Source organism: Peromyscus leucopus, chromosome 8b (assembly GCF_004664715.2).
Source record: "Peromyscus leucopus breed LL Stock chromosome 8b, UCI_PerLeu_2.1, whole genome shotgun sequence".
In the NCBI taxonomy this organism is placed as follows: domain Eukaryota; kingdom Metazoa; phylum Chordata; class Mammalia; order Rodentia; family Cricetidae; genus Peromyscus; species Peromyscus leucopus.
In genome coordinates this window covers 100,294,833-100,305,613 of record NC_051086.1, presented here as the reverse complement: position 1 = coordinate 100,305,613, position 10,781 = coordinate 100,294,833, and the positions used below count along the sequence as shown (strand labels likewise).

The 10,781-nt window shown below is 55.9% G+C and overlaps 2 protein-coding genes across 6 annotated transcripts in view; one reads left to right on the top strand and one right to left on the bottom strand.

Moving 5' to 3' along the window:
• Nucleotides 1-2,908: 2,908 nt before the first annotated feature.
• Nucleotides 2,909-7,190, top strand: Galk1 (galactokinase 1). Its single transcript, XM_028889688.2, has 8 exons — nt 2,909-3,122; nt 4,410-4,599; nt 4,983-5,102; nt 5,288-5,423; nt 5,552-5,733; nt 6,526-6,676; nt 6,760-6,922; nt 7,007-7,190. Exons 1-8 carry the CDS (start codon nt 2,958-2,960, stop codon nt 7,076-7,078), a joined length of 1,179 nt encoding a protein of 392 aa, XP_028745521.1. The 5' UTR covers nt 2,909-2,957; the 3' UTR covers nt 7,079-7,190.
• A 125-nt stretch (nt 7,191-7,315) lies between these two features.
• Itgb4 (integrin subunit beta 4) overlaps nt 7,316-10,781 on the bottom strand; it is a 34,600-nt gene continuing 31,134 nt past the window's right edge. For 3 of the 5 annotated variants that reach the window (XM_037200539.1, XM_037200538.1, XM_037200541.1), the window contains 8 exons: nt 10,132-10,368; nt 9,804-9,962; nt 9,274-9,423; nt 8,522-8,710; nt 8,280-8,435; nt 8,036-8,200; nt 7,835-7,945; nt 7,316-7,733 (listed from right to left, as the gene is read on the bottom strand). In XM_037200539.1, coding sequence (XP_037056434.1) covers nt 7,594-7,733; nt 7,835-7,945; nt 8,036-8,200; nt 8,280-8,435; nt 8,522-8,710; nt 9,274-9,423; nt 9,804-9,962; nt 10,132-10,368 — 1,307 coding nt within the window. In that variant the 3' untranslated portion in view covers nt 7,316-7,593. The remainder of the gene's footprint in view (nt 7,734-7,834; nt 7,946-8,035; nt 8,201-8,279; nt 8,436-8,521; nt 8,711-9,273; nt 9,424-9,803; nt 9,963-10,131; nt 10,369-10,781) is intronic. The other 2 variants (XM_028889687.2, XM_037200542.1) reach the window with 1 other exon arrangement.

Genomic DNA, 10,781 nt, shown 5'->3' with positions numbered 1-10,781 from the left:
ACCCAGCACTCGGGAGGCAGAGCCAGGTGGATCATTGTGAGTTCCAGGCCAGCCTGGACTGCCGAGTGGGTTCCAGGAAAGGCGCAAAGCTACACAGAGAAACCCTGTCTCGAAAAAACAAAACAAACCAAAAAAAAAAAAAAAAAAAAAACCCAAAAAAAAATAAAAAAAAGGAGAAAAGAAAAGAAAGAGGGAAAGAAAGAGCGAGGCTGGAGAGATAGCTCAGAAGAGGCTGCTCTTTCAGGGGTCCTGAGTTCAATTCCTGGCAACCACAAGGTGGCTCACAACCATTTGTAATGAGATCTGGCGCCCTCTTCTGGTGTGTGGTCGAACAGGCAGACAGAATACTGTATACATACTAAATAAATAAATATATATATATAAGAGTATATATATAAATAAGAGTTTATATATATATATGAGTCCTACACCTCAATGTAAGCATAGCATTTATCTCAGTTAGAGGTCAGATTTGAGGTTGTGTCTCCCAACCAGATGGTAGGAGCCTGAGGCTCTTTATCTTTCTGCCCAGTTGCACAAAGGAGAGTCCAATAATGCCTGTTGAATTAATGGAAGTCTGATAACAAGAGCAAACACTTATTCTGCGCTTCCAAGTATCAGGTGCAGTGTGAACCCAAAGGAGAAAACACCAGCCCTGTTGTAGAAATGAGCAACTGAGGTTATGAGTGGTTGAATCTTACCCAAGTTCAACTGAACAGATATTGAGACTGTTAGATTTCCAGCTGAGCTAGGCAGAGAAAGGGGCTGATCTGTCACGACAGGATGGTGCCTTGTAGGCAGACATGGCTTTTGACTTTCATTTCAACCATCTCCAATTTGTTTTGTTGTAGTTTTGGTTATGCAAAAAATTGCTATATTGAAGTGTACTCAAAAAGCTGGCTGTCGTGCTGGGCGGTGGTGGCGCACGCCTTTAGTCCCAGTGCTCAGGAGGCAGAGGCAGGCGAATCTTCGTGAGTTCAAGGCCAGCCTGGGCTACAGAGTGAGTTCCAAAGCTACACAGAGAAACCCTGTCTCGAAAAACAAAAACAAAAACAAAAAAAAAAAAAAGCTGGCTGTCAAAAGAAATTAGCAATGTGTTTTGATTGCTTGTTCTTGAGACAGGGTCTTGTCCTATTCTGATGTGCTAGTTTTTGTTTTTCTTTTGGCTTTTTGAGACAGGGTTTCTCCGTGTAGTTTTGGTGCCTGTCCTGGATCTCACTCTGTAGACCAGGTTGGCCTAGAACTCCCACCCGGAGACAGGGTCTTAAGGAGTATTAGCTAGCCTGGAATTCACTATGTGGATCAGGATGATCTTGAACTCCAGATCATCATGCCTCCATAGACAGCTGCCTGTCTCTGAGTCCTGGGTTCTGGGGATTAAAGTACCACCACACCTGGTGAGACTTCCGTATCCTCTTGCCTTGGTCTCTGAGGAGCTGGGATTACAGGCATTTACTCACTACTGCTGGCAGTCTCCCCACACCCCACTTGATACAGATTCTTGCTGGGTAGCCATCTGTGGACCAGCTTGGCCTTGGATTTGCCACTACCTTGCCGTAGAGAGTCCTGAGTGCTGGAATTACAAACCCACGCCATTACATCCTCTTTTTTTTTTTTTTTTTTTTTTTTGAGACAGGGTTTCTCTGTGTAGCTTTGGTGCCTTTCCTGGAACTTGCTCTGTAGCCCGAACTCACAGAGATCCGCCTGGCTGGGATGAAAGGCCTACGTGGCACAACATCCGACTTTCTTAATTTACAAGTCTTTTGATAACACAAGCTATTTACTTGTTAGTTGTGTAGACAGGCTCTTGCTTTGTAGCCCGGACTGGTTTCTAATTGGAGATCCTTTTGCCTGAGTCTCCTGGGTACCATGCCTAGCTTGGAAAATATTTTTTGGAAAAAAAAAATGTATTTTGTGTGTCTCTTTGAACGTGTGCTTCCTTCTACCACTGTTTCCCTCGCTCAAGGCTGCAAAGTCTTACTAGCTCTGTCTTTTCTTCTAGCTGCTCTCTTTTGAAAATATGGTGTCAGGGGTTGATCCCAGGGTCTTGAGCATGGTAAGTACAGGCTCCACCAGTGACCGACCGACATGCCAAACGCCTAAGTTGCATTTTGAATGCACTGTGCGAACTGTGGACAAACTTCTGAGCCGACTCCAAGCTGCATCCCTGGCCACAGTTCCCCACAAGGCTCCCTCTGCAATCCCAGACAGGCTGCTTTTCTTATATTTCAGTCCTTCCTTCTGTTACAAGGTTTCACATAAGGTGAGCAGGTGTAGACAGGCATCCAGGCAAGGATCTGGGCCAGAATGAAGGCTCTAGACAGATGGTCCTGTCTCTGAGACCAGTGCTCTCATGGAGGAAGCACTTGGCGGGAGCGAACAAAATAACCTAATTTTGCAGTAGCCTTCGGGCCTCTGAAGAGGGCCTGGGCTTACTTCCTGCTGTTGGCACCCTCTTTCGGTTCTCCACCGCTGGGAGCCAGAAGAAGAGCCTGTAAAAGGTGACTTCTCTGGTCACTTTCAAGCTTGGCTGTCCTTGTACCACATCACCCTGTTAAGAGACGCCATGATCAGGGGCTGACGACTTCGCATAACTGTTCGCTCTGACGACCTCAGAGGCAGATCCTTTTGGGGCTCAGGCCTTCCTGTTGCCAGCTCCATTGCCCTGGCTGTGTTGTGGGGATGATGGTAATGGGGAGCGCATTAAGAGGCTCCAGGTTCAGGGATGGACAGTTCAGATCTCCATTCGTGTTAACTGCCCCTCAAGTGGGAACCCCCAAAGTCCTGAGAGGACACCCCCTGGATACAGAATTTCGCTCTTCCTCAGGCTCTGCAGGTGGGGTGGGCGGGGCCAGCGAGGGGGCGGGGCATCGCGTCGGCCAGGAATGTGAGTCCGCGCCACGTGGCTCCGCCCCCAGCATCCCGAGGGGCGGCGCGCCCAGCTGCAGACGAGCGTCATGGCTGCTTGGAGACCGCCCCAGGTGGAGGAGCTGCTGGCCGAGGCCCGGCGGGCCTTCCTGGAGGAGTTCGGAGCCGAGCCGGAGCTGGCAGTGTCGGCGCCGGGCCGCGTCAACCTCATCGGGGAGCACACGGACTACAACCAGGGCCTGGTGTTGCCCATGGTGAGGGGCTGCATTGGGGAGACTTGTGTGTAGGGGCCCGGCCTGCGGTAGGGAAGGGCAGGCTTAGGGGGCGCGGGAAGGCGAGTACTCTCCGGGTGGAAGGCGGAGTGACGGGTCTAGCTAGCATACGTGACAGACCACGGGACGTGCAGTTGTCCACGTGTGAAGACAGGAAGCCGAAGCTGGGAGGGGTGTGTGTGTGTCTTCTCACTCAAGCCCGCCCTCTGGGGGCTGTTAATCATCGCCCTCAACTTGGAAGTATGTATCTCTTAAAAATGTGAGGACCAAGGTAGCAATACAGGAGATTATTAGGCATGGTGGGGCATGCCTAATAATCCCAGTACCTGGGAAGCTGAGGCATGAGTTCAAGGCCAGCCTGGTCTACAGAGTGAGATCCTCTCTCAAAACAAGAAAAAAAGGAGGTTGTTTAGTCCCCTGACTTTGCGTGGGCCTACAGCACAGACCTAGACCTATGCAAAGGTAGACCTTTGTAAATGTAGCCTTCCTGGCCCAGCCCTTCGAATTTACGGAGGAAACAGTAGACCCATAGAGCACTAATGACCAGCTCAGTCACACAGCTGGTCTTGATCTGTGACATGAGTGATTCCTCCGACCTTCAGCCTGGGTCTCTGCTCCCTGTGTAGCTCCTGAGGCTGCAGCACCACAGAGGTGGCCCCAGATGGGAAGCTTCTGGCCGGGTTTGGCCTAAGATAGCTATCTGTCCCCTTTGGCTCACGGCTGCGAGCAGTGCTCCGGGCAGAGTCCAGATTTGCACTCTAGCCACAGCCAGCCCCCGCCCTGAAGACCTAGGAGGCTGGGCTCTAAGCCCTGAGGCCAACTCTGTACTGAAGATCTTTGTTGAGCCTCACACCATTCCTTTCAAGCTGATTCTATTCCCTCTGAGGCCTTTCTGTCCCAGACTACAGAACCTTGGGCTTTGAATCCGTCTGCTCTAATCACCCTGGGGAGACCCAGGCACGTTCTGGAACCTCAGAGGACACGAGTTTCCTGTCTGCAATGGGCTAGTCCACCCATCTGCAAGCCTCCGTGTGCTCATGGTTTGTGGCCTGGGAGTGATGCACACCTTTACTAGTCCCAGCCCTCAGGAGGCAGAGGCAGGCAGATCTGCATGGGTTCGAGGCCAGCCTGGTCTACAGAGTCAGTTCCAGGACAGCCAGAAACCCTGTCTTGGGGGGAAAAATGACTTTTGTGGCTATGCTGTGGCCCTGTGGCCCTGGATGGTCTAATCTGTCTGCCGGTATAGATGACACACATCCTCTCCTTCAGGCTCTGGAGCTTGTGACCATCCTGGTTGGCAGCCCCCGGACAGATGGGCTTGTCTCTCTTCTCACCACCTCCAAGGATGCAGACGAACCTCAACGACTGCAGTTCCCACTGCCCACAGCCCAGCGGTCCTTGGAGCCTGGAGTCCCACAGTGGGCCAATTACGTCAAGGGAGTGATCCAGCATTACCCAGGTATGAGACCCTGGCTGACTGGGAATGCTTCCACCGCCCCCCCCAAGTCCGTTCATCCAGGGTGGAGGGAGGAGCATCCATTGTCATTCACCCGGGGTGGAGCGTTCCCTTGTACAGATAAGGGATCTGAGGCCCTGGTAGCTCTGGAACTTGCTGTAGGTTTCCTTTATATGTTTAGAGGAGCCAGAATTCAGTTGTCAGCTCGCTGGTCTCTGGAACCCTAAATCAGGAAGGCACGTAGGAAGATTAGCCCAGCAAACTCGGAAGGTAGCAGAGGAAGGGTGGGTGGGCCCCTTGAGGTCAGCAGGTTGGTGAGACACATGACCTTCCTATGTCCGCACTCCCCGCATCCCGTCTTACCAGCACCCTTCTTTCCCCTGCAGCCGCACCCCTCCCTGGCTTCAGTGCAGTGGTGGTCAGCTCAGTGCCCCTGGGGGGGGGGCTTTCCAGCTCAGCTTCTCTGGAAGTGGCCACATACACCTTCCTCCAGCAGCTCTGCCCAGGTATCACTTAGGCCCCGCCTCCCTTCAGAGGCCTCTGTGGTCAGAGCCTCCTCCCTCACTGGGCTTAGGGAGGGAGGGAGGGTGGGGAGTCCCTTTGATTGTCGTTGGAGCCCTGCTGTTCCAAGGTGGCCACCCCCTGGGCCCTCCCCTGGACCCCAGCTTCCCCACCTCACCCTGTGCCACAGACTCGGGGCCAATAGCTGCCCGGGCCCAGGTGTGTCAGCGGGCCGAGCACAGCTTCGCAGGGGTGCCCTGTGGCATCATGGACCAGCTCGTCGCACTGCTGGGGCAGAAAGGCCATGCGCTACTCATTGACTGCAGGTCAGGGGCTCCCCTCGTATCCCCCACCTCGTAACCAGGAGCTCCTGAGTGGAGTGTGCCCACTGTTTGGTCTGGGAAGCAGACCCTTGGCTGTGACATCTCCCTCATTCCAACCTCGTTCACCCCAGGTCCCTGGAAACAAGCCTGGTGCCGCTGTGTGACCCCAAGCTGGCTGTGCTCATCACTAACTCCAATGTCCGCCACTCCCTGGCCTCCAGCGAGTATCCCATTCGCCGGCGCCAGTGCGAAGAAGTGGCCCAGGCTCTGGGCAAGGAGAGCCTTCGAGAGGTGCGGTTGGAGGAGCTTGAGGGTGAGAGCCAGCTTGCCAGGTTCTGTCCTAGAAACAGCCAGGCTCCCTGCTGGGATGTCCATATGGCCTTCTGTCTATTCCCCTATCCCCAGGTCCATTCACGTTCTGCTTGAAAAATATATCCCCCCAAATCCTGCAAACCTAGGGTTCCAACTTTAGCAGGGCTACTTGGAAAGAAATGATTGGCGTTGATGGGACTAAAACCCAGGGCCTTGTATGTGCCAGGCAAGTGCTCTGCCAGTGAGCCACATTGCCTATCCTGCTTGAAATCTTAAGCCTGCCCTTTCAGGTCAGACATGGTGGAGCACACCTTTACTCCCAGTATTTGGGAGGCAGAAGCCAACGGATCTCTGAGTTCGAGGCCAGCCTGGTCTACTTAGTGAGTTCAGGACAGCCAGGGCTACATAGAGAAAAATCTCAAGGCCTGCACTTTGTCCCATTCATCTTGAAAGCCCTAAAAGTTAATGGGCCCAGAGTACTGAGCTCTCTCTATGCTGGCTCCCTGTGGGGAGTCCAACATGTCATTTCCTGCAGTCCTCTGTGGATCTCAAGTGATGGATCGATGCAGTTGTCCCATTCTACAGTGAGAAAGAGAGCTCTGAGATGAGGGGGCCCCTTGAGAACCAGGTCTGGGATGAAGCCCATTCTCTCAGTCCCCGCCTTTACTGAAGAGGGTTCAGTAAGCAGCTCTTCACTCAATGGTTGGCCACTGCCCACCAGGTTTCTCTCCCACACCCTGAGGTAACCACGGGGTAGTATGCGGTGGGTCTGCTGAACTCTGTTCCTCCTCAGCGGGCAGGGAGCTGATGAGCAAGGAGGGCTTCCGGCGGGCCCGACATGTAGTCGGTGAGATCCGGCGAACAGCCCAGGCAGCCGCTGCTCTGAGCCGTGGAGACTACAGGGCCTTTGGACGTCTCATGGTGGAAAGTCACTACTCACTCAGGTGAGGCCTTGTGGATGCCCTGTGCTTTTTGGGCGTAGGCGGGTCCCAGGTCTGCATCCCTCTCTTTCCTGTATCCTTGGCAGGGATGATTATGAAGTGAGTTGCCCTGAGCTGGACCAATTGGTTGAGGCTGCACTCTCTGTGCCTGGGGTCTATGGGAGTCGTATGACAGGTGGTGGCTTTGGTGGCTGCACAGTGACACTGCTGGAGGCCTCTGCTGCCTCCCTCGCCATGGATCACATACAGGTGGGTGACTGACTGCCAGAGCCTGGGAGGGCAGGAGAGACGGGTACCCGGGTCACCTGTTTCTCAGCCCCGCTTCTCCCCTAGGAGCAGTACGGTGGCACAGCATCCTTCTACCTCTCCCAAGCTGCCGACGGAGCCCAGGTGCTGGGCTTGTGAGGTGTTCCTGAGACCGATGGACACACAGGCGTAGGTGTGTGCTGCAGCTCTGCCTCTGGCATCCTCATTCTATGTCTGGGTGCTTAATAAACCTGTGCCTCTTACGGTGGTAGCCTCTGGAGCCACCTGCCTCTGGAGGTGGGTACATGCTCTGGGGTCAAAGGATGGGCATCGTGAGAACCATTGTTCTTCTGCAGGTTGACACCTCTCTGGCCTATGAAGAATGGACAGGCCAGCTAAGCAGTAGCAAAATTTTTTATTATGTGCAAAACGAAGGCTGGGCCCTTGTGCTACCTCCAGTTCTTTGGTTGCAAGTGGGTTTGAACCCAGGGCAGGATGCAGTCAGGCCTTGTGGTACCTCTGCCTGCTTCATGCTTCCCAGAGGGCACCTACCCCTGCTCTCTGGCTAGAGGTGCTGGCCCTGTGGGCAGCATGCAGCGTGCAGGTGGATGGAACAGTGAAGGAAGAAGGAGCTAGGGAGAGAAGGCAGGGAGGGGCCCAGGTTCCTGGGGGCTTCAGGTCTGGAAGAACTGTTGGTCCACTTGAGTGTTGAGAGATCCACTGGCCATCAGTGTCCGGCTCACAAATTCTTGGGTCACATGCCGGGTGAGGGACCCCCCTGCTTCGAGGCGCTGGGACCCCAGGGTTAGTCCATCTGCAGGGAAGAAATCGGAAGGGCCGTGTGTCAGTCCCTGCCCCTCCCTGCACTGGCTCTGTGTTCGCAGGAGTCAGGGTCCCTTGCCCTTGGTGACTCACCCACGAGGAAGGGCTCCGTGGTCGTGCTGTGGGTGGTGGTGATGCTGCTATACTCGCCTTGCAGTGGGTTCTGGAAAAGCCCAGAGTGGCTGCCCAGCTGCGGGAAGGGGCCTAGAACAGGCAGATCAGTCGTCAGTCGGGTTGGTACTATGTATGGCTAGGCCCGAGAGGGACTGGGGTGAGGATGGGGAGACACTCCACCTCCATCCTGGGACTCGATGGTGATGATGCCCTCACGCTCTGGCCCGAAGCCCTCAGTGGTCCTGGCCTGCACCTTGAACTTGTAAGGAACATTCTCACTGAGGCCAGGTACCGTCAGCCGACTCTCAAGGTTGTCTCCATCCACCCGGAATGTGGTGGCCTGTCCTACACAGGGAAGACACCTTCAGCTCCTGGGTGCCTTTCCACCCCCCCACAACCACCCTACTTCCGGGACAGGCGGCACCTCCTCCTTGGGCCATCTCACAGGTCACCAGGTAGCCAAGGATATCCCCGTTGGGCCTCCGAGGCCGCTCCCAGCTCAGCTGCAGGGAGTCTGGACTGAGGGCCGTGAACACCAGCGGGCCCGGAGCACTGGGGGTGCTCAGAGTGAAGGCAGAGCCTGGGGCAGTACAGGGAGAGTGTCAGTCGGGGGGGGGTGGGGTGGGGGGGGGTGACCCGGACGGCGGCAGGGGGCAGCCGGCTCACCTGGCAGGGGGCAGAGAGGGCTCTGCGGGTGCACCTGCGACTCGATGGTGATGACACCCTCACGCTCGCGGCCCCAGCCCTCCTGGCTCTGGGCCCGCACCCGGAACACATACGAGTGGTTGGGCAGGAGGTCTTCTACCACCACGGAGGTCTGGCCAGGGCTAGGGATGTGGAGCCGGTGCAGCTCGCCTAGGAGGTAGAGTGAGAGCCGGGAGCAGACCCGCCGTTACTCCTTCCCGCCCCTGGCCTGGTCCTGACCCTTTCACCAGGTCTGCCAGGGATTGGGTCCAGTGTACTGTGCTGGGTTGTTGACTGAATGAGTGAGAGCTAGGGATGTTGTAGCTCAGTGGAAGAGCCTTTACCTAACGTGAGAAGTTCTGGGTTTGAGCCCCTGCACTCAAAGAAGAAAAACCAAACATCCGAGCTAAGTGGAACCCTGGACTCTGGTGACGGGCCTCACGTTAGCTTGAGTGTGTATGCCAAGGGGTAGTCCATTCCCCAGTTCCCACAAAGGCCGTTCAAGTTAGCAGAGGCCTATAAACGCTCATTAAGCAAAACCTAGATTAGGAAATGAACAGTGCAGGCCCAGAGAGATGGGTGAAGCCTCCGAAGAAGGGGGTGGGGAGTGAAGGGGGTGGAGGGCAAGGAGAATGGCTGGGTGGGGCGTTCGTGCTCGGCAGACTCGGGGTGGGGGTGGGGCTTCCAGGAAGACGTGCCTGGAAGCGTCACAGCAGTCTGTCACTGTGCCTTACCGCCATTTAGGAGCTGGTACTCTACACTGTAGCCCAGTAGTACTCGGTCGCACTGTGGCTCCTGCCAGCTCACTTTCAGAGATGTGGGCCCCAGGGCGGAGAACACCAGCCGAGTGGGTGTGTCAGGCACACCCACAGCCCCACGGGAGTCTGCATATTGAAGGCCACAGTCAGTCCAAGACAGGGTTTGGGGTCTGAGATGAGTCACAGTCCAACCCTGGCTCACTTGGCCTGCCTCTCCAGCCAGGCAGGCTCACACTACTCTGTCCTGGCTGCCCAACACTTCCCATACAGGCTTGGGGCCCCCTTGAGTCTGACTCCCCAGCCCAGGTCTTGCTCTGTACCCCAGGGGAGCAGATGCTGTGTTAGGCTTCGGCGCTGATGAGGGCAGGGCAGTGGTTAGCTCCTGTGGGTGGACAGGGGTTATGAATGCGATGAAGCTAAGGCAGTGGTGGCCTGGTCTGTGATGGTGGCTGGGTGGCAGGTGGAGCATGGCAGCCACAGGTATATGGTGACCACCCCTGTACTACCTGTACCCCAGGAGGGTGCTGCTGACTGCCCAGCCAGGATTATAGAGTCTGGTGAACCCCTGGATGCGGGGGTGCCCTTCATCTGAGCCCGGCTCCAGGACCCAAGGGTCCAAGACAGCGGAAGCCTGCTCCTCCTATCTTCACAGATAGGAGGGAGGTCTAGGGCAGGACAAAACAGAAGTGAGAAGGGGGGTGTGTGTGTGTGTGTGTGTGTGTGTGTGTGTGTGTGTGTGTCGGTGTGCAGTATGGGCAGCAGGCCGACAGACAGCTGTCCAGGACTCCAGGAATGTCGGAAGGTCAGTGGGTGAAGCAGGGGTCACTCACTCACCCTGGGAGGAAAGCGAAGTGAGGGTAGAATAGTCCCGCGGAAGCGTGCCTGAGCGAGAGTGCTCTGTGCGGGTCAGAGAGTGGTAGTCGCGAGTGAGGGTGGAGGATGTGCTCAGCACTCGCTGGGACAGGTGCGGGCTCAGATGTGTGCCGTAGGCAGCATTGGCCGCGGTCATCCTGTGCAGGGAGCTGGCACTGCCTGGATAGGCAAAGTCCATCCGGCCGTTCACCAGGTGCTCTGCATGGGGAGAGAGGTCAGTCGGCGAGGCCCACAGCCAGTGACAGGCCACGTCGGGCAGGCTGTGGCCCTGGGGATGTCGAGGGCAGCCTTAAGGATTAGAGCCAATTTCTCAAACTACCAGGACCCTGGGTTCCCAGAGGCAAACAAACTATACAAAGTCTTCCAAGCCTGTCTTGAGCCATACTGTCCTCCACCCGAGCACAGTTAGCCTCTGCCAGGAGCTTATTCCCCTGCAATGACTCTGGCCCAAGGCTTGCCTTCCAGTTCCGGGAGGTCCCTGCATTATCCTCCCCTGGGGAGAGCCCAAGCGCTTGCCCGTGGCGCCCTTGGGTTCCCGAGGCTTGTCTGCACGCAGTTGTGCAGATCCTGGACAGGCAGGGCACTCTAGTGGGCGGCTTGACCAAAACCGG

Coding starts and splice junctions, on each gene's coding strand:
- Galk1 (XM_028889688.2), top strand. CDS start 2,958: ATGGCTGCTTGGAGACCGCCCCAGGTGGAGGAGCTGCTGGCCGAGGCC. Junction 3,123..4,409: donor AGGGCCTGGTGTTGCCCATG/GTGAGGGGCTGC, acceptor CCTCTCCTTCAG/GCTCTGGAGCTTGTGACCAT. Junction 5,424..5,551: donor GCGCTACTCATTGACTGCAG/GTCAGGGGCTCC, acceptor CGTTCACCCCAG/GTCCCTGGAAACAAGCCTGG.